Raw genomic sequence first — 22,273 nt, 5'->3', positions numbered from 1 at the left:
ATGAATGTATTAATCTCAATTCTTATGCTGATTGCAATTCAGTCTCCCTCCAAAAAGCAAACTTAATACTTGTGCCTCAATACATGCATACTTTTCCTCCTCTGTATAAGCAGACGGTCTTTGAAAATACATATTTATGCATGATAAAGTATTCCAGCTAATTTTTCATATTATGACAAGGGGTAAAATGCTTATCTGGTATATGTCTAGAAAGGAAAAATATACAGCACGCCCTTCAATACAGGTTGTGCCGAATATCTAATGGAAATGGCTTCTGTAGGCCATCACTATCAAAGGAAGAAATCCTCACCTAATCTCCGGAATATAAACAGTATCGCATTTTATTACTCGTACAGAGAACGCAAAGAGCCGCCTCTTCAGGACAAAAGGTTACATTTGCATTTTCTTCGTTTTCAGTCACCTCTTCTGTCTACTTCTACCGATGAGTCCAGGTGAACATCATCTTGGTTCAAGGGTCGATACAATCACCCAAGAGTATAACTAATCATTTAATATTCCAAAATTCCATCCTCTTTGGCAAAGAGCTGTCTCTTTACTCTTTACGGTTGTGTGAGACTTTCAAGAATTTCAGATGATCTCAGGTATTTGTCCTTATGTAGAAGACAGAGAGCTCTGACATCGGTCATCCAGCGAATCTGTCTTGTCTGGTAAGGATTTAGTCAGAATTTAGCAACCAAAGTTGGAAATCTATAGAACATCTGTACTAGAAAGGTGGTGGCATTTTCCCACCTTTCATGTTGTCAAGTACTATAAAATGTATGAAACACAATAGATCTTCTTGAAGGACACTTAAAGATGGCGTTCATTCAGTAGGTTTGTGAAGCACAAGCTCAAAGTCCCTGCAGCGTTTACATTACAGCTGATACCACCCAACTTATCTCTTATTACTTCCACCAGAATCCATTTAGCAACTTAAGAGTGCATGAGGACGTGGTCTTTCTGAAATAGTTTTTTTCCAATGTTTCTGTTTATTACAATAAATATATTTTTTCCAATATTTAATTTTTTTGCCATAAAAATGGTTTAGTTTATTGAAATTCCACTTTTTTTCTTTTCTATTTTAGAAATATATAAACAATAATTTTGATTAATTTTATCATCACGCAATTTGTCTTTTTATTTCAAACTGACTATGTAATATTTATTTTAGGATTACATCTGCCATTTTTAATAATAATAATAATCATTATCTTCTATAAATTGGGATATTATTTGTATATTTCCAATACTCTATCTCAGCGTCATTCATACAAGGTTTAAAAAGAAGTCTTATGGCAGCAACCAATGACATTCCTGTTGTCTGGACCGTAGCATTTGTTGCTATGGCGATAAAACTACTGCACTATTTAGATGTTAGATTGCTTTGCAGTATAGATGCATCTTAATCTATACATGAAAAGATTCACACATTATTGTGAAATTATTACTCGTAACTTATTTATACTCCAAATCCATTACCAAAAGATTTTTACCTAGGTTAGAAACCTTCTCCATATCTATACATCCAAAACAAAAATATTGAATATTAATAAACAGCAAATAATAGATTGTATCTTATATTATTATAGATTACATTTTTTTAATTCAATAAAAAAAAAAAAATATATATATATATATATATATTTATTTTTTTTTAACTTCCCCACCTCCCAAATAAATTTTGCTTCCATTTCCTTTTCTTTTGGTCGATGTGAAAATGCTAAATCCTGGCTACTCTGTATTACGCTATAGTGCATAATATCTTATTTTGGTGGCATACACACATTAACCTTTTAGCGTGTGGCCGGTTTTGTGAGCGCGTTACATTGTGTCACCGCTCTGGCACTAGAGGGCAGTCTATCCGGGGGTGCAGTAGTTATGCAAATGTTTTATTTGCTAGGATGTTGACTTCACACTAGATTAGCTTCACGTCACAGCTACTTCTCTTGCTTGGGCCGGTTTTCCATTAAAAACTTAAATAAACCAAAAAAAAAACAACCAGGGCCAGGTGGATTCACATGAGCGTGTGTGCTAGAAACCCATGAGCGAAATGAAAGGTCCCCTCCAGCTAAGCTTCAGCACACACTGATAAAGAACAGAGGCCACATACCAGGAAGAAAGGCACAATTGTTGAAAAACATTAGGCGTTAGTCAGCTAAACACCATTAAGATGACCAGTAAACTGAACTGTTTAAGGTCATCCTACCATCGGAAAGGGCACTTTTCATCTTGCCCAGATTATACACTGTGATTTACACCACCTGGCCGGTAATGTGCAAAAAGTATTCAGTTGCCGGAGTCACTCTACTAACAGTAACTTCAGTATCGGAGACGGATTACCTCTACTCTTTTGATTTTTATTCTTCATTCCTATGGAATTCCCAAATAAACCGTGTTTTATTTACCATAACGGCGGCTGAATTGATCGTTGCTTTGGTTAACCCTTTAAATGACATAAGGTTGACTCGTTATTAGGGATTCTACTGAAAGTGGTTCAGTGAAGCAACAAGCATAACTTCATACTAATAGATACACAATGATACCCAAGGTGCTTATTGTACGTTGCTTTAATAAGATGCTTCTGCTTTTCTTTGCTTCGTACGGTAACAGCTTAAAGGGCGACTTTCCTGCTAACTTTAAATAGACTCCCTTGTCGGTTTCTATTTAAAGTTCGTCTTGCAATGCTTGTCGGCTACAATTGACAGAATAATTTGCTCAGTTACTATAAAGGTTTTATAGACCTGGATTTTTTTAGTTATTATATTCATAGTTATATTATACATATTATAGTTAGAAGCTATTGCTATAGTAAAACAAAGAGAGACAGCAAGGGTTAAGGTTATCAAAGAGCTTTATTTGCTCAGATTAAGAAAAAAAAACGGGGAAAAAACTCATGTATTAGGGAATATTACCAATCTTTATATAAACTTTAGAAACCCTATAAATTAATTTAAATGTTTTTAATGGGTATTATGTGCAGCTCACATATAAGTGATTTTGGTGTTGCTGGAACTACATAATTTGAAACTTCTTCTGTAATAACGATTCTCTGATGTATTGAAACATTTCTAATCTAATACCACGCGTGGCAATAAGAATCCCCATCCCAATTCGGTTTAGGTGTACCTATGCTGTATCTTTTTTGTCCTACTGTCGTGCTTTGGATTTCTGTCTTTGTTCTGATTCTTTTGATATAAAGAAAATAAAGATTTATAAAAAATAAAAAAAAATCCCCATCCAAAAAAAAATAAAAAAATATGTTGTGATCTGTTGCAAATGATTCTATTCCTCAAAACAAAATGTTTTTTTTTGTGTGACGGTTTTACTTTTATTTGTTTCATGTGGCTTCAAAATTACTAAAAAGAAAAATAAAAAATTATTTCTCAAAAAGTAAAACCTAAAAGTAAAAGAGCAAATGCAAAAACACAGATCAACCCTTTAAGTTATTAATAAAATAATATTAATTATTCCTCTTTTTTTTCTTCTCTCTCTCTCTCTCTCTCACGTGACATTAGTAGGTTTTCCAGGATTTTATTTGATCTAAAGAGATAAAAAAAAAAAAAAAATCTCGAGTATTTACTTACATCTGAGTGTTTGTGCTCTTTTGAATATGCTCAGAATTATGACCGAGTCGCATTATATCAGACTGTCATCTTATTATGCTTTGCTTGTTTATTTGGCGCCAGCATTTTCTGCTTCCAAATATTTGTCTAAGGACAGGAAAAGATAATGGCTGCCATTCCTTTAAACCCGAACTGATCTGCAATAAATCCCTTGCGTAATTCTTTTGGAGATGTTTCGTGCTGTTTGGGTCACCTGTCCATCGCTGAACAGTTTCACGCACGTCTTTAGGAGACGTCACTCGGGCGAATTGGTTATGAAAATAGTTGCATTTTTCTTTTAGCTCAGTAAGTGTTTTATAGAACAGAGTAATTATTGGTATATGGCTCTATAATCTGCATTCACAAACACACTACCTGCTGTTTCGGCATAATGAAATATCGCAGGCAGATATGCCACATGGGAGGACGAGCAATAAAACTGTCAGGATTGTGGCTTCAGCACAGGGTACCGAGAAGATAAACTCTAATATGTAATAATACAGTCAGACTTAAAGACTGAACATCCCTGATTAAAATGTAATTACGTCTCCTGCCTTACTCTCGGGATGTTCAATATGTATCAACGTTTCCTACCGCTAAACCTGTCTAAAATATGGCGCGGCTCATGAAACAGGATCATCCTTTAACCATCACTCCTGTTTATACTACAGCCGGAACTCCGGTCCGACCTGCAGGAAACATTTTTGCAAGGTTGAAATGTAGTCGTTAATTTTTTTTTTAGCTACGTGGGGGGGGGGGAATGAGATTTTATATAGTAATTGGCCAACACGTGGCCCTCTGGCTGTTTTGAACTATAACTCCCATGATGCTTTGCTAACCAAGAGGTTTTGTGGGAATAACGAGTATTCTGCCTCTGCAATAGCTGCGGGATAATGTCTGGCCCTGATCTACCGTGTGGTTTGTTGCTGGTGCTTGGTTATAATTGGTATCACCCTAAAAAAATGGCAGCCGGTTTTCTTGGACTCCCAATGCAGACGGCTTTAAGTCACTTTTATGATAGGTGTCAGCAAAAGCAAGCTATTACACCACTCCAGAGTTTGTATATTTTGGGTGTTTATTAATATTTATTAGTGTCCCATTTTTATATATATTGTAACATGTGGGTTATTATATGGATAACACATAAACCCTTAAGTCTTCCAGTCTCTTGACAGAAGGATGGGATCTCCAGAAAAAGCTTCAACTAATTATTCTAAAACTAGAGGTTCAGAGCTTTAAATTTAATATAAAGGAGAGGGTGGTAGAAGTGGCAGAGGTTAATGCAGGAAGGGAATGTAAACAGGCATGGGATAGACATATGGCTCCTGAATCTAAGACGAGACCAATGATTAAGGTTTGAGTTTTTACAGCAGGAAAAATGGCAGACGAGACGGGGGCCGGATGGATCTGCTGTCAAATTCTGTGTTTCTGTTTTATGTTAATATCTCAGATGTTCTCCATGTTCTTCTGTGTATAGGTTGTCAGCTAAAAGGTTTCACAAAGTACAAATGGCCATCATTTGGTCAGGAGATGCGCTTTTCCATAACAGCAGTCTTTGTAAATATCTCCGTGTGTTTACTGCGGACTGGACATTATATACAGTGTGTGTGTGATTAATAACACCAGATTATTGGTTTAATCATGCTTGGTTATGAGATTGTGAGCTGCTAAATTGTATCTCTGCTGTTGATTGTGTATCACGTTGAGCATCGGATAACTGCTATTATGTATTGTTTTATATAGCGCCATCATATTCCGTAGCGCTGTTCTAATCATTGGTTTAGCTTTTTTTTTTTCTCCATAAATTTCATGAATTGTGAACAGATACCAACTTTCATTCGGAATATATCAACCACATATCTGGAATCTGGAATAGCAGCAGATGTTTTTAGCAAATCCACGGTCTCTCCTCTATCTACTGATTCCTCAAGTATCCTAACTGACCGGGTTTTAAGGCTATCCCCTGTCTGAGTGGAAATGAACTAATTACTTATCGAGGCAATTAGACTAATTGACTGTGCTCACTCAGCGCCCAGGTGATATCTGTATAACCCAGTTTGTTGGGGTTAACTGAGGACAAGGTTAAGCAGCGCTGCTCGGAACTGCTCCCCATGAACAATGGGAGACTTAAGCATCTGCTCTCCAGAACGCCGGTACATCGTGCAGAATGGCCGAGAGACTTATTGATCTGCCGGTGCTTCGGAGTACCTTGCATCCTTAAAACCTTCTCTGCTGGATGGGCCTGAGGACCCTCGTGGCAAAGCTACGCTCTAAGCCACGCACTTCATATATCCCTGCGGACTTGGCTGCCGACGTGGGATGCGAACCGGCCGCCCAAAGCAGTTTTCTCCTAAATCCTAAACAATGCAAAGCTTCTTTTTATTGTTTGTTATATGAACGCTGCTTCGATTTTAACTTTGGCCACGGCTAAATAAAAATAAAAACAGCTTTGCTATGAAACCTATGAAGAAAAGGATTAAAACGGTTCATTGGGGCAGCTTCTAAGCGGCTTTATGATTACAATTTATGCTTTATGAAAACATTAGAGCATGTTTTGAATGTCTTTAAATAGAAGGTTAGTTTTTTTTATAACAAATGGATGATGGGATTTTTTTTGTCAATGGGAATAACCTGTTTGTGTGTTAAAATACGTCGTTTGTGGAAAGTAATGTATCATAGAACCCAAAACCACTTAATACAATACACCGGCCCATTTTAACCATGAAAGTTACTCTAAAAACAACTACTTTTTCTGAAATGTGCAGAAAAGCTAAAATAAAGAAAAGGGAAGATGGGTTTTCTTGATGCTCAATCTGTGTTCTCAGTCTTACTATTAGCTTTCTTATCCTTGAAGATAGTTCTGTACGGTCCCTGCTTAGCATCGACTTACAACTGGTGGTGGATCTTTTAGGAAGGAGAGATAAAAATGGGTTGTTTAACAAAAGGAAACCATTACCAACTTCCATGTACTTACTACATACCTACGTGACCCGACTCCTCTGCGTTTGAAACAAAACAGCTAAAAAAAAGACATTTTTAGAGATTTCAAGAGAGAAAATAGATTTTCAACTGCATAGCGTTTAGAGTGTGATGTCAAAATATATTTATAATCAAAAGAAAGGAAAAAAAAGAGGTATTTAAATAACATATACTGTTTAAAATTTGTACTTTATATTTGGAATCATTGATGCCAATTTAATTTGTTAGTAGCTATTACTATATATTATTATTATTAACCCCTTAATGACAAAAGCCCGTACATGTACGGGCTCAAAGTGCATTGTTTTCAATGGGTTAAGGGACTGCCCATTGTCCTTAAGGGGTTAATAATATTATTATTAGTAATATTATTTTTAGTATTATTATTATTATTATTATTTCAAGTTTCTTCACTAAATAGCCAAAAGGCTTTTATGACAACTTTGTGATAACTATATTAAAAAGCTCACATTTGTTTATTTATTTTTTTAACCTAATCAAATGTTCCTGTTGAATTTCAGCTGCGGTATTCTAGGGAGGTTGTATGCCCGTAATTATCTAATTGGATGTGACGTTAAAATTAAAATGTTAAGACTGTTACTCAAAGCATGGGCGAGTTGATTACAAAATTGAAAAAAAAAAGGTGCAAACATTTATCTGTTAGACATAAACGTATTAGTCATTTTTTTTCTCATTTTACATTCTTAATTAGTTTTCTGCTAGACCAGGCAGTAGAAAATGCGTGAAAGATTTAACTCTTTAAAATTCAAGAGGGGGGGCCACTTTCCCTGCTGCTTGCAAAGGGTTCTTTTCCAGTACTTCTTCAACCCTCGCGTCGAACAGACCTTAGTCACATTTCTTGGAAAAGGACCATCGTATTAAGCCGGTTAACCTCTTAATTCCCAAATGGACACTGTATATTGCAACCCATTTTTGCAGGCATTCTGGCAATCAATGGGTCTAAATTTGTGACCGCATCAGAATCTAAAAAAATAATTCTGTTGTTTATTCAGCAAATCAATTTATCTCATACATATCTCCATTCTCAATGATCTTCTTCACTGCCAGTCTTTAATTAATTTAGTAATTTTGCGATGCAGTGATCAAACTTGCCGCTCAAGGGAGATGGAAGTTTCTTTAAAACCAAGTCTAGTTTATCTGTGGAACTTACAGCATGTTCTAGAATTTGGCTTCTCGTAAAGTGAACCAATAAATCAGATGAACTAGGAAATATAGAGACCAAATATATATATATATATATATATATATATATATATATATATATATATAATATGTATTTCTATATTTTCTTTATGAAATCCCATTTATTGACTGAACCCAGATGTTCTCCACGTCTCCTGCTCCTGCTTATTAAGATTCTCAGCGTTAGAAGATTTCTAATTATATTATCTAATAAACTAAACCTTTAGAAGCTATTTGCATATTATATGAAGAAATCTCACCCAACAAATTCGCTGTGGATTCAATTAACATAATAGCTAATTATGGTGCACGTCATCTCTTCAGTGTTACTGTGGATTCCTCTCCTTTCTTTACTAGCCTACAGCACCCAAGGCTTGAATTGCATCTTCTAAATATTGACTTTTAGCTATGTTTAATTAGGAATAGAACATCTTTATGGAACCAAAACGAGTGTTTAATTGCTACCTTTTAATACAGATTCAGAGTGTGCGTATGCTGTTGATAGCTTCATATGTAGACATGCAGGTAGCTCACACGCATCATAAATGGTTCAGATGTCGGGTGATCGCATACTCATGTCATTTTTGTGGCGAAATAATTCCATGTCCAGTTGCTCTGTTCCCTGGAAATAAATAATATGGATTTTTAAGAGGAGCATAGGCATAAAAATAAAATAGATTGCTAGAAGGGCATAGGCATGGGTTGGGTGGACCTCCTATTTAGCTCTGTCCAGTTTGCCTTCCTCCTTATGGCTCATGAAACATCATGCACAAGTTTTCACAAGGTATTACAGTATAGTTCAAATTATGGGTAAGTTTAGAGTGATCTTCGAGTACATGGGATTGGACAGAAAAGGCACAATCTTCAAAGAAATGTACTCGTCACCAAGATAGCAAATCAGGGAAGAAAGGAGAGGCTAACTGGAATTTTAGGTTTTTTTTATTGTAGCTGTTTTCATGTCATTTATTAGATTTGTAGAAATCAGAAAATACGAGGCAGGTCCTTTTCATGTTCAACACTTTTTTTAATAGGTCCATAGATTTGACGAAGTTAATCACACTTTTTTTTTTAAATTATAATGCATTGCGTCCTCAGATCACATGCATTCGCACACTCGGCTTCCATATAAGAACAGATGGAGTGTGGACTGTGGTATCTTCAAGTGATTATTAAAATAATAAATTATGATGGTTCTGAAACTTTCTGACGGAAGGTGTCTGCTTAAAAGGTATCACCAATCAGGGCCGAAATGTTTTTCTCTTTGCCCAGAAAAAGCAAAACGATGGTTAATTCAAAAAGCCACTGAAACCCACCCACTATTCCCAAATATCAAAATATCACCTGAAAATAATCAAAGGGTTAATACGTAAAGAGGAAAACAATCCACAACATAGCAATGTCGAACTTAATCGTTAATTGTGGATAATAGTTGTGACTTTGGGCAAAAGGATTTCTCTTGTTACAATGATGTCTGCGTCCTCTTTGTTATTGTAATGAGGTTGGTATCTCTAAGAGGCTCTGCTCCGTGGAAAGCCTTGTCTCCGGTATAATTACAAAGGAAAATTGCTCGTTGGCAAGCACCATTCAGCATCCTCATATTTTTAAAGAACTTATTAGTTCCCTCTCTAAAATGCTATTGTCATCTCTCTTTTTTTTTTTTACCTTCAACTAATGCATATACAGTATATGGGTTATTAAACCTTAGGATAGTTGTATGTATTTCTTGACTGCCAATTAAATAACTGGATAATGGGTTTTAATGCCAAATATATATATTGTGTGTGTATATATAATTAGTATTTTCAAATCTTATTTGGGTTTTACTTTCTTTCCATGCCACAAATACGTGCAGTTTCCGTAATTTTACCTTTTTATCAAAAATGCTTTTCTACGTTGTTTTTTGGCACTGGATTACATTAAATCATGAAATTCTAATCTAACTAACGTTTATAGTATATAGATAAACGCATATTTGTGATATTTAATTATTAAAGTAATTTATGGAAACCCGATACCTCTGTGTGAAAAAGTGATAACCATCTTAGGCTCAGAACCTGGTTAAGCCACCTTTTAGCTGCGATAACTGAAAACGCTTCCTTTAGTTATTGATCATTGACAATTTTGACCAATTACTCTCTTGTGTGTTTTGGGTCATTATCTTCCTGAATGACCCGGTTGAGTTTCAGTTGATGACAGAGGGCCTGACATTCTTCTCTAGAATTCTCTGATACAAAGCAAAATTCATGGTTTATTCAACAGTGGCAAGTTGTCCAGGCTCTGATGCCGCAAAACACCCCAAACCGTGACATTGACACCGCCATTGTTGACTGTTGGCATGAGGTTCTTAATGCATTATTTGTTTTTTGCCAGACATAACATGGCCCATGTCACCAGCAAAGTTCTATTTTTTACCCATTTGTCATTAGAAGGCTGTTCAGAATTTTAGAAAAGCACCCAAGTGCCTTTGGTCAAACTCTAAGTGGGCATTCACTTTCTGTGTTTGCCCAGTATCTTTCTGAAAGTGGAATTATGAACACTGACCATAGCAGGGGCAATCGTAGCCTGCACTATGCCTTCTGTATGTGGTTCTAGGGCTCATTGTGTCTTCCTGGATGAGCTTATGCCTTGCTATTTGAGAGGTTTTGGCATGTCTGCCACTCCTGGGAAGATTCACTTATTTCACAGATCTTCTCTATTCAGTCGGTATGGTTGTAACGGTAGATCGGCAGAGCTCCAGAGCCATAAGAATGGATGTGTCACCACCAGTATGCATCTACAACTTTTCTCCAGAACTTTTTTCCAACCATGCTGTGGCCCTAGAGCCGTTTGGTGATAACTTTAATCCGATGACAAGGGCTAAGATTAATCAGAATTAAATTAGGCAGGGCTGGCCCAAATCAGGCCTAATTATTTACCAAGGTCTTCAAAAGTTTCTAAGAGGGCAGAAGGTTTTTCACACCTGAAGATAGCATGTTCGTTTACACAGCACATCAAACAAACGAAACAAGAACCAATAAAGATCCTCTTATTTTATTACAACCAGCAAAGTTTTCTGAGAAAAATCAATGTGAAAAATAAAAAAGTAGATCATAAGACAACTATATTTTCATATAACTATGTGATGTTTGTGACTATTTTATGTAGACGATTTTCCACGGTCTATATCCCATCAGAACATTGCAACGATATTAATGAAATAGAGAGTAGACATTGCTCTTTTATATTCAGTGTTACAAAGTTCCTGTGGTTGTTTGTAATTTGACATATAAATTGATTAACCATTTGGTTTAAATAATAAACGACTCTTTCGGGAGAGCACTTTTGCCTTTTAAATGAAGTTTAAGAAATCTACAGTAAAAAAACTTTGGTTCCAAATCAAGTTTCAGAGCTTTCAAAAGCAGGACAGCCTACATTTTTTTTCCATTCTGATACAATGAACACCAACAGTTCAGAAGTTGAGCACCATTTTGGGAATTTCTCATCAATATATAAGCCCTAGACTTGTACAAGGCAAGGCGTCGGACTTTTGGTGACGCGTTACAGCGGATTGGTCATTTTCCTAAAATTCTACATGTTATAATTCAGTTATTTAAATAAATAATAATTAATTGTGTATACCAGGGGAGCGGCCCGTTCTCGTGATTTCCGTTTCTGCTCCCCGGTGGCGGAAACCGCCTGTTCGGGACAGGAAACTGGTTTTTACGCCGAGGTAAAATAACCCTTTACTTTTAAAGCAAATTAATCCTTCACTATTGCACAAATTGGAAACAAAAATCACAATTACTTGAATATATTGTTTTAATCAGTGAATGTAATGACGCTAAAACATGCGTGGTTGTTCCCATTGCAATAAAAATATGACCAGCTCCACAATGCTGGATTTTTGCAGCTATAGGTTCTTTAGAATAATGGAATCCTCAGTATTAATTCAGTTTGATTGATTTCAGTCTTCTCCGTTAAACTCCATATGTTACCAAGCTACCTCACTAGGAGTGTCCATATTGTCTGAATCTGCAAGATTATTACTCCACATTAACATGGGAACGGGTCCTATAGGTCCCAGTCCTGATTTCTGTGTTTCTAGGGGTAGGCTTTGGATCCCTCTGGGCGAGTTGGTATGGACACTGGTCAGATAGCCTCACCATGTTCCTTTCTTATTACAATAAAAATGATGCGCAAAGTTATTGGAACTTTTAGCCCTTATTACTTTTAAATGTCCAAATCATTCCAATAGGGTCCCTGAATTATGTGTATAAGCCACAAATGTTTGATTCTAGACTATAGTCTCCTGACAAAAGAAAAGGTTCATTTTTATAGAGCAGCTGAGACTTTCCTTGAGTTCAGATAAATTCTCATTTGTGTTGCATTATTGGCTGGAGGGTTAAAGGTATGGATATGTACAGTATAAGATCAGCTTTAACTGGGGATTTTACCAATTAATCCATTATTAAATCATTAAATGGCCTCATACTATGGCTATATCATAAAAAAAATTTGTTAAAGGAACTTTCCTAATTTTATTTCATTGAAAAAATACCTTTGCTATGAATCTGCTCCCTGTACCAAAATTGATAGAATATTTTTACATATAACACATAGCATCTTCTATGAATTGTATATAAATTGTTTGCTGCTACCTGTAACAATGTATCACTGTATAAAATAATAACATTAAGCTATTGGTATAGTATTAAAACCAGGTCCATCTTGCAGACATTGTCTAATCATATATACTAATAGCTAAAATAATGATTTTAAGAGACCCGTCCTATATGTTAAAATCAGGAATGGATAAATTTAATGCTCCAGGGGCGCAAACAGGCCAGGAATTCTGTGTATCTTTTTCCTGAAAACGAGTCGTTTAATGAGTTTTTAAATTGAGATACCTGTGCTCAAGCTGGGATATCCAAAAATTGTGGCCTGTTTACGGCCCTCGAGGACTGACGTCGAGGAGCCCTGTGTTAAAGGTTTTGATTGATAATTAGCAGGTGTCATGGGCCTACACGTGAAGCTTCAGTGTGGCCTCGGAAGATCAGTGTTTTAATTAGCGAAGGTCACACAAATTAGGCCTTGACCCAGTCTCGGTCCTGTGATATTTCCTGACGAGGGTTTTGTTTGCAGAGCAGAGAGGAGCAAAAAGATAACATTTGTTCCCGACCTTACGTATATCCCAAGCCCAAAGCCGTTGTAACCTTAGAGTGACAATATATATATATTTTTTATTTTTATTTTTTTTAATACACAGGCTAAAGTGGATAAATCTAAAATAATTTCATTTTTTTCATCTAAAACAAGCGATTTGAGAATATTTTTGCGTCCGTTCTTTTGTTTTTTAAGAGTGGTGTTTTTAAAGACGACTTAGATCATACAAATATGATGGAATACGTTTGACAAAACTATATAGCTTCTTTTGTTGACTTTTTTTTTTTTTTAAACTGTGAAAAGCAAATGTCACGGCCAGAAGGCTGAATTTTAAATGGGGCGTGAATGGGGGAAGATGGGCCGCAAATTTTAATTCTCCGGCCTGTATTTATTTGATTTGTGTCCAGATGGTGTCGAAGCAAGAAACCCCTTTGTGTAAATGAAGCACACATGTGAAAGTCCCTCTATAATGTAGTCATTGAGACCGGAAGGGTTCATACTGTGTCTGAAAGGAGACAATAGAGACTGGATATATCAACATTGCAGAAATCTAGTTCATTCCTGATTCAACCCCTTTGACTGTGGTTGTCATGAAAACTTCCTACTTTGATCAGCAGAGGGTGGAGAAAAGGCCTTTCTAAAAAAAGGCCCAAAGAAGATGCATCGGGATTGTTTACTATGCACTTGGCTTCACTTCACACCCCCCATTCCGGAAGAAGCAACAGAGATAGGACCATCTTGCACCTTGACCTGTCTAGACTGGGGAGTTGGGGGTTTTTCTTTTTTTTTCTTTTTTTTTTCCGCTGGTCCCAGTTACCAAGAGTAGTGAGTGCTCTTTGACCCTTTTTGAGTATTTGCTGCTGAGACACTCACTAAGTATGTAGGTAATGTGCTAAAGCTTCTCTCGAATTCTTCCTTCATTCAGAAGGAAAGCAAATGAGACAAAGACACGGACCACCTGTTCCGAAATAAAGCTGAAACAGTAGAACCTGGGAGAAGTAACATTTTGTAAGCTACTCTATTCTTCACAAAGCCCCTGGGATGCGTTAAGACAGCTGCACTCGAGATGATACGAGCTACAGACCAAGCCTCTCCGATAACTTAAAGAGTTTGGAAACTATGTAGCAATTTTTAGTCTATGTGTTAACCTTTTCCCTGTTATTAGCGTTCGGATTCTTTTAGTGTTCTGTGCAGTCACAATGTAACAGCATTTCTTATTAACTTTTTTTTTCTGAAATTCTTATCGTTAGGTTCCTTTTGCAAAATCTGAGCAGTACTTAACAGAAGTTTTGGAACAAATATGTGAAAAAATGGACGATTATGGCCTCTACGCGGACCCCGAAACGCAAGAGAAGTCATACAAAAGGTTTGCTCCAAGAGATAACGAAGAGTTTGGTTCGTTAGATTTCAAAAATTTCCAGTTCAATCCTGACGAGTCCGGTTCCTTAAAGTTTGCGGTAAGGAATTTGATTTTTTTTTCTCCTTAACCCAAAAAAATAGATTATTAAAGCAAAATTTGTATTCTGAAACAAAAAAATGTAATCATGTTGATTTGTACGGGTTACTTTTATGACTTGTGACCCATCCTTCAATTTGTGCTTTTGGTAATTTTAGAGTAAAAAAAAAAAGGAATTATAAAATATTTTTAGCTGTTTTAATGTTCACTTGCTAAATGTTTACAATATACAGTGATTGCTGTATACACTGAACTTCATTTTAATTAATATACAGTTCATATTCTTAAATCTGTTTAATATGCATATATATATATATACTTAATATTTTAATAAATGAAAAAAGTCCCCAAAAAATCCAAACATGACTTGCCAAAAAGAGTCCTGTTAATAGTCCATTCGTTAGCCAAATTACTGTTGAATGCATTGTTTTTTTCAAACTGTGCAGAAAATATTTTGTGTCATTTTAAGTTTACATTCTAATTCTAATTCTATTGTATATAAAATGCATAGATGCCTATTAAAGTCTAAATAATTGGTTACAGGAACCTTAATAGGAATTCTTTCTTTATTCATCCTTGCATTGCCAATCAATTATTTTTCTTTCTGCGTGTCTCAAATGCTCATATGTGTTTTATATTTCTTCCAGTGCGAGCGTGTGGTAGAAGAACACGAAGATGAGATTTTTTCACTTATTGCCCACGAGACAGACAATCTTGCTGACAAGCTCTGCGCCGAAGAAGCAGGTAGTGTTTCTGATATATGCTTATACTGCAGCATTTTTTTTTTTTATTTTACTTCTGCTCCGTTAGCGCTAGAGGCAGGGCCGGCATTGTGTTTAAATCCCACCCCTTCATTGGCTGCCATGAAATCACATTATTAGCGCGCTGTTCATTTATTCTATCTATATAACGTGTTTGTTTTTTTTTCCCATTAAGTTTCCGTGTGTTCCGGCTACACGTACCTGTGTATTCATTTATTAACGCATATGAAAACCAAAACACTGGCGTCATTGGGCCATGCGCAAAAAAATAAGGGTTCTAGTTTCTTTTTAACCCTTATTATTCATTAAAAAAAAAAAAACTATAGTAGAAACATCTTTATTTTAAAAAACATTTAACTGTTTGACTTGGTTTTAGCTATAGAACAATAACATCTGTTACAAATTCTACGTCAGAGGTGCTACGTAACATCGCAACGCAGGGGCCATGTTGCATTTTTTTTTTTAAGTAGCGTTTTAAAGGTGTATAAAACGAAGAGCATTTCTATGGGACGCTAACGTATTTTTTTGTCTAGGTTAATTCATATTTAAATTACTGGCACGGCATGAAAATATTTCTGTCCTACAAAAATTGTCTGAATCCTTTACAATACAACCAATTTTTGGCCTTCTTGGTGAACGAATAATAAATGCGCTTTTTCATGCAGCATCCAAGCACTATAGTTTGCTCCGCCGCGTAGAGACAGCTTGTTTTAGGGGGGAAAATGCATTATGTATCCAAGATAAAATATTGATTTTAGAACCAATGACATTTAAAATGAAGCCTTGAGATCTTGGTATGTAAAAGAAAAAACCCTGAGGTTTTAAATAAATATTTAATCCGAACAGTATGTGCTTATAGATCTCCGCTCATGCAGCTGGCGTTGCAAATGAAGTGGATAGAACTTTTTGACATTTTTTTTTTCTTCTATACAGTGCTCTATCTTTTTAACGATGCAGGTAAACTAGGAGGTTGTCCAAGTTGTGCCGTCTCGCAACAAACCACCAAAATTTAAGGACTCTTTAGGAATATTAAAATAGATTCACGCTGAATTCATTTGCAGGTGTTTCATGGTTTATAGGCTTCAATATCGCACAAAAGTATCTTTTTACATTTTAGAATTTAAAATGCTGGAATCTATTATGAGCCAAATTATGGGGTTTTATATTTTTTTTTTTAATTTTTCCCCCTTTTAAATCTTTCCTTCTTAAATTTAGGCCCAAAAGCCTAATCCAGATTTACACAGCGTGCTAGAATTTCCCTCCTTATTATTAGCTTTTTTTAATATAAAAAAAAAATACAACCCATTTAACCGTTTGAGTATAATTTTTTATTTATTAATATATATATTTTTTTTTTTATGTTTTATTTAACAATTTTAAAATAATGGCGGAGTTTGTTTAAGAAAGCAACAATAAACTACTTTTTGTAGGGAAAATATGAAGATTAAGTAATACGCAGAAAATCTCACTCTCGTATGGTTTAAAATATCCCAGATTTTTTTGTGCTCTCTGTCCAATAGCTCAGTCTACTTTTGCAGTCTCATTTTTTGCTCTCAATCTTTTTTTTCTTTGTTAATTTATTCTGTACTTGTTCGATACGTTTTGACATTTGGATTAAATTGTTCAAAAAAATATATCATATTACTAATAATATAATATTAATATTTTTTATTAAAGGCCCTTCTGCTTAACTGGATACTTTTTTTATGTGCCCACATAACATAACATCCAATCAACCAATCAGAAAGCTTTCATGGTAACTTTTTAAATGAAAATGATAGTTCCTCCATTGTACTCATTGGACCGGTGTAGAATTTTTACCTTTAACATATGGACGTTAGTCATACGCTACCAACATTTGAGCCATTAAGACTACTTTAATCCTTAATACGTCTTTCTAGCGACTCTTGTCTGCCTTAACTGACATTATTGATACTATTCCTTGGTAGTCTAAGAGTTAATGTTTTTTTTTTCCCTTTTTATTTGAGTAATAGAAAATCTGTTTTACATTGCTTGTTTTTCCTCCCCAAATCTCAATGATCTTCTTAGATCCTATCACCATTTTTTTTTAGACCAGACGTAATTGAGATCCAACATGCCACCGCCGTGATAAAAACATACTCGCCTTTTTGATCATCCTGTTCGTTAACTTAAGTACTATACGAGAAAACTAAAACCTACGACCGTTCCAACGAATTAACGCGGCGGGTGTATAATTCTCGAGATTTTGATAGGAAAATATTAGATGATTAGTGTGATTTATATTCTCGATTATGATCTGTCACGGCTATCATGTCCTGGAAATATAGACCTTAACCCCATATTTTGTTATGAATGCCTAAAAAGTACGGCTTTATTCTACACGATTCCACTAAATATTGAGTGATATGAAGTAAGATCACGTCCGGTCTCCGCGCTATTGGTGACTTTGCCATAAATCAATATGCAAATCTATAGATTGTTATAATGGTATCATTAGACGGTAACAAAATCGCCATTTTGGATGCGGTTACTCGATGTCCGTAATTAGCCTTACGCCGTTTAGGCTTGTTCCACTAATAAATGGATTCAATTAGACATTCAATGTGCCTTTTTTTTTCTTAACCCAATTATTTGGGTCATAAACAAGCAGTTTGAAGAACTGTTATTCTCTGTTATACTTTTCTAAGTATACCGTTTATATTTACTATAAAGGAGCCATCACTGGGGTGAAATAAGGGGAAGGCCTTGTAATATCCTTTATTTTTCCATATTTAAAATATATACAAACATTTTTGTACACTGTGACAAATCAGCCAACTTTAACAATGACTATTAATTCATTTTTTACCATCACTAGTATACTTTATACTTTATTTTATTAAATATAGGCCACAACAGGACTGAAGAATATTTATTTTTTATTTTTAATTTTATACCCCCACCAGCATAGAACAAATGTACAGGTAAGGAAAACCAGAGATCTTTAGATTGAGAAATGATATAGACCTGGCTTGGCATAGTGGGAGTTGTAGCCCCAATAGCCCTATTCTTGATAGGGATTGCTATAAATCTCCTTAATATTAATGTGAGGTTCTTAATATATTGACGCTAAAAAGGCAATTGTTTCTACGATGCAGTCATTAGCTATTTGGCTGCATACTCCAGTTTTATCATATTTCGGAAAGGACTGAAATGTGAATGCAATAAAATATTTTTAAAGGAATTTTGTGAACTTTTTGTGCTTTTCTAAAATGACAATTTTTTTGTGTGTGTTTTCACAAAATTGCCGGTTAAATGACACGGGCAGCAAATTAGTTGGTTTCGTATTGCATTTTATTGTATTATTTAGAAAGGGCCCGCCACGGCCTTCTCTCTTTGTTACAAAGCTGAAACTTTTCATCAGGTGACATTGTGTGACCTTTCAATTCTGGTTGCTGCATTCACTCCATTGATTGTGAAGGTGTTGTGTATCACGGCATGGTTGCAACGCATTTAATGAAGTGAAATGCAGCTTCTAACCTTCCCTTGTAGAAATAATAATAATAATAATAATGATAATAATAAGGTTATCCAGAGTTCCTTTCTAGCTGGTGAGGAGAGTATGGTGGCCTCGACATGTTTGAGGCTCTGCCTTGTCCATCATGGTCTTTATGACATCAGAGGCTATGTCACACGCTAATAGTAGTTGCATAGGCTTAATGAGACTTTCCAGATATTTATAATTAAGAATATGTAATGCTGTCTAAGTATGCAACCTTAAGTCGCGTTAAGCTTGGCAATCTTAACGCTGGAGATTTTCGGTAGGGTTTTAAGATCCTTCGAAGCCGGAAACAAAAATACGAAGGTGGATACAGAGGAAAGATAAAATATTTTCAATCCACACCTTCATTCCCTGCTCTTAACACCACTCTAAGGAGAACACAACGTGTATCGGATGTCGCCTTCTTTATAACCAGTATGATTATTCGTAAGTCTCTGGCTCTGTATGTTACCTAGAGAGAGAAGGAAAATCCAGAATACGCCGTCATTTTATGTTCCCTTAGTTTTACATGTTTTAGGCAAGCTGCAATAATGTGTTTATTTTTTCTCTCTTTCCAGGCCTATGCAAAGAAGTTGCACACAGTGAATTATAGAAGGCGCAATTATACTAGGTCCTGTCACAAATGTAAAGTATTTTCTCTTTGTAATGTTCATAGCCGATGTCAAAATATTTTAAAAACGTTTCTTTTCCCGTTTGTAGTTTTACTCCGATCAGGCCGTTCCTCCTATCCAAACCAACGATAAAGCTCTGTGTCGATAATAGGTATTGGTCTATTTACACGTATAAACCCTAAAATTGGTCAGTTTTATAAGATGAGGGCTATATTTTCTGTATTTGAAATAAAATATTTTTTTTTCAAATAATGTTATGTGTCATTTGTATGAATATGCTGAATTAGAATTAGAATGTGTCTATCATTTTTTGGAATTCTATATCATTTTATCTTGTACTTGTCCTTTGTGAGTATAATGGCAGCCAAAAAAATAAGAAAATATAGAGCATTTCCTGATAATCCTGTATTATATTTGCGTGCCATAATTTACCCATAATTTAAAGTATTAACACTACATACAGACTTGTTGTTTTTTGTAAATGACATTATGTGTTGGAATATTTCTATTGGCTGACACAATAGTATACACAATATTATTATTATGATGTATCGATTTATAAAGCGCCATCATATTCTGCAGCGTTTGAGAATGGATGAACAGGGCATAACAAGTAGTGCATCGCATCATAATTTGGTCCCTCGTATACAGATACTTCTCTTTGTAAACCATTTAAATTATATTTTTGCAGTTTAAGTAATATAAGAAGCACAAAAAATAATGGGAAGCAGTAAAGTTATAAGCACTCAGTATCTGTATTAAGTTTCGTTTGTATACTAAAATAAATAAATAAATTATATATATATATATATATATATACATAAAATAAAAAATATATACATAAAACAAACAAACAAAAAAAAAATATATATACACACACACATATCCAACTTACATTAACATAGGCTGTGGTCTTATACTGTATGCAGATTTCTCCATCTAGGGTGCTCACGTTACAAATGCTTTTGAGCGTCTCACAAAAGAGATACAAATTAATTTCTTTAACTACAAAATGTGTTTAAGTCAGACCATGTCTTCTGCATAGTAAGAGGTCAAATTCATTAACATTATCGTGCCTGCCTCAAAGTCTCAATACGGTTTTCCGGGACACCGTAGTTACTTTGTATACAGTTTGTAGACTCTTCGTATTGTAGTGAAGGCTAATATTTGTAGACGTTTGTAAAAAAAAAACAATGTTCTTCTCCAGTATTTCTAGCAAAACCTTACATTTACATTTATTTCAACGGCAATATTATGTGGGACTTGACGCACGTTTCCATACGATACAATCTTTATGCATTTTTAACTGAAACAAAATCATTGGAATATTGATCAGAGTCCATACCTTGTAACCAAACTCAAGATCAAATATGGAAAGGAGATATTTTCATCTAGGATGTTAATTTGTTAATCTTTGATTTTTTTTTATTTCGTTTTTAACATGGGCTTAAACCATAAAAAGTAAATATATATATATATATATATATATATATTCTAAATACATACAGTTATTCACACATCTTATTTAGTCACTTGGGAATAATGATGAAAAATTTATATTTTACAGTGTTTCTTTTTCATTATCTGCAATAAAAAGCATTGTTTTCAGTCTGGATGACGCATGTGGCTCCGACATGCTTACAGCGTGTGCTAATTGGCCATATAGAATTCCAAATGTAGAATTTGATACACATTGTTGAAAGGCCCATGATCTTACAGAACATTATATATGGATGGTTTGAGCTTAATATTAGGAACTCAAACACCCATCAATATGGTAATAATAATGTTTAAATGACTTGCAGGAAAGTTTCTCTTTCTGACCCACAATGCCCTTATTCCTTTCTTGATGTTTCGCTTTTGTAGCAGCTGGGAAGTAGCTCTCTACAGTAGTAAAACTTTTTTTTTTGAATCAGAAGGAAACTTGCTTATAACTTAATTTAAATACAGTATTTTTGGGGCTTCCAAATCCCTGTCTATATAATATAGCTGTCAATAGTTCGGTAAGAACGCTCAAAAGTCACGCTAAACTCCTGCCCAGGGATAGGCAAAGAGTCCGTACCCAGGCGCCGGTGTCAGTGACCCGACTCGTGGAAGTCATTGTTGCTTGTAGGGCATTAGGTCAAACGTCCTTCACAAAGAAATGATGCCTCTTGGGACTCCTAATACAGTAAACTTCAACAGTTCCCCCTTCCTGGCCCAACCCTCCTATAATGCTTAACATGTATAGACTACATAACTTATTTTGTACGGCAGTTCGCATACAATGTCTACAGCGTTGCTGTATTAGTCCTTAAAAACGTGAAATATATAACCAGCTCTTATTAATAAACTGAGAAAAAAAATGTAATTAACGAATTTAAAAGCAAGACTGCATTTAAACACGTTTATTTTTTTTCTTAAAGGTCCATATAATTCAGGATCCTAGTTCTGACCTCTAAACACACCGTATTCATCACGTTACATTTCAATTTTTATTACTTAAGTGCAAATACAAAAAGTACTTTTTTTATGTTCTGTTGTGCGATGTGTGGAATCTTTCATCATATTAAGTTGCGATAACAGCTTTAGAGACAGAGGTAAACAATTTCCAACGTTGGGAGCTCATGTACGATTTGCTAAAGCAATGAAAGTAGAGTCCAGGAAGACAGTTACAACTTTCTGCTTGAGCTGACCGTAGGATTCCGCTGCAATCTATGTGGAAGAATCATGAGAAATTAAGGCAAATTGATGAAAACGGAAAAAAAAAATATTACTACATATGAAAAATGAAACTTTGGCATGGTAAATAATACATTCAGTATCTATAATAGTTATATATTATTTATCTAATAGTAGCCTTGGGATTATTTGGGTCATCATCAAACCCCATTAATGGGATATTTTAATGTCACATATTGTCAACCTACCTGTAATGTTGAACGTATATACATATCTTAGACATTATGTTATTTAATAATGACTGGCCATAAACAGTTTATAATAGATTAGTGCAT

At 35.1% G+C, this 22,273-nt stretch overlaps 1 protein-coding gene across 3 annotated transcripts in view; it reads left to right on the top strand.

The window, feature by feature from the left end:
* Nucleotides 1-19,529, top strand: part of CNPY1 (canopy FGF signaling regulator 1) — a 46,288-nt gene extending 26,759 nt beyond the window's left edge. For all 3 annotated transcript variants that reach the window (XM_053466667.1, XM_053466668.1, XM_053466666.1), the window contains exons 4-6: nt 14,177-14,383; nt 15,030-15,126; nt 19,224-19,529. In XM_053466667.1, coding sequence (XP_053322642.1) covers nt 14,177-14,383; nt 15,030-15,126; nt 19,224-19,258 — 339 coding nt within the window. In that variant the 3' untranslated portion in view covers nt 19,259-19,529. The remainder of the gene's footprint in view (nt 1-14,176; nt 14,384-15,029; nt 15,127-19,223) is intronic.
* Nucleotides 19,530-22,273: the final 2,744 nt, after the last annotated feature.

Source organism: Spea bombifrons, chromosome 5 (genome assembly GCF_027358695.1).
Source record: "Spea bombifrons isolate aSpeBom1 chromosome 5, aSpeBom1.2.pri, whole genome shotgun sequence".
Lineage (NCBI taxonomy): Eukaryota > Metazoa > Chordata > Amphibia > Anura > Pelobatidae > Spea > Spea bombifrons.
The sequence above is the reverse complement of the archived record's forward strand: the minus strand, read 5'-3'. Positions and strand labels throughout refer to the sequence as shown.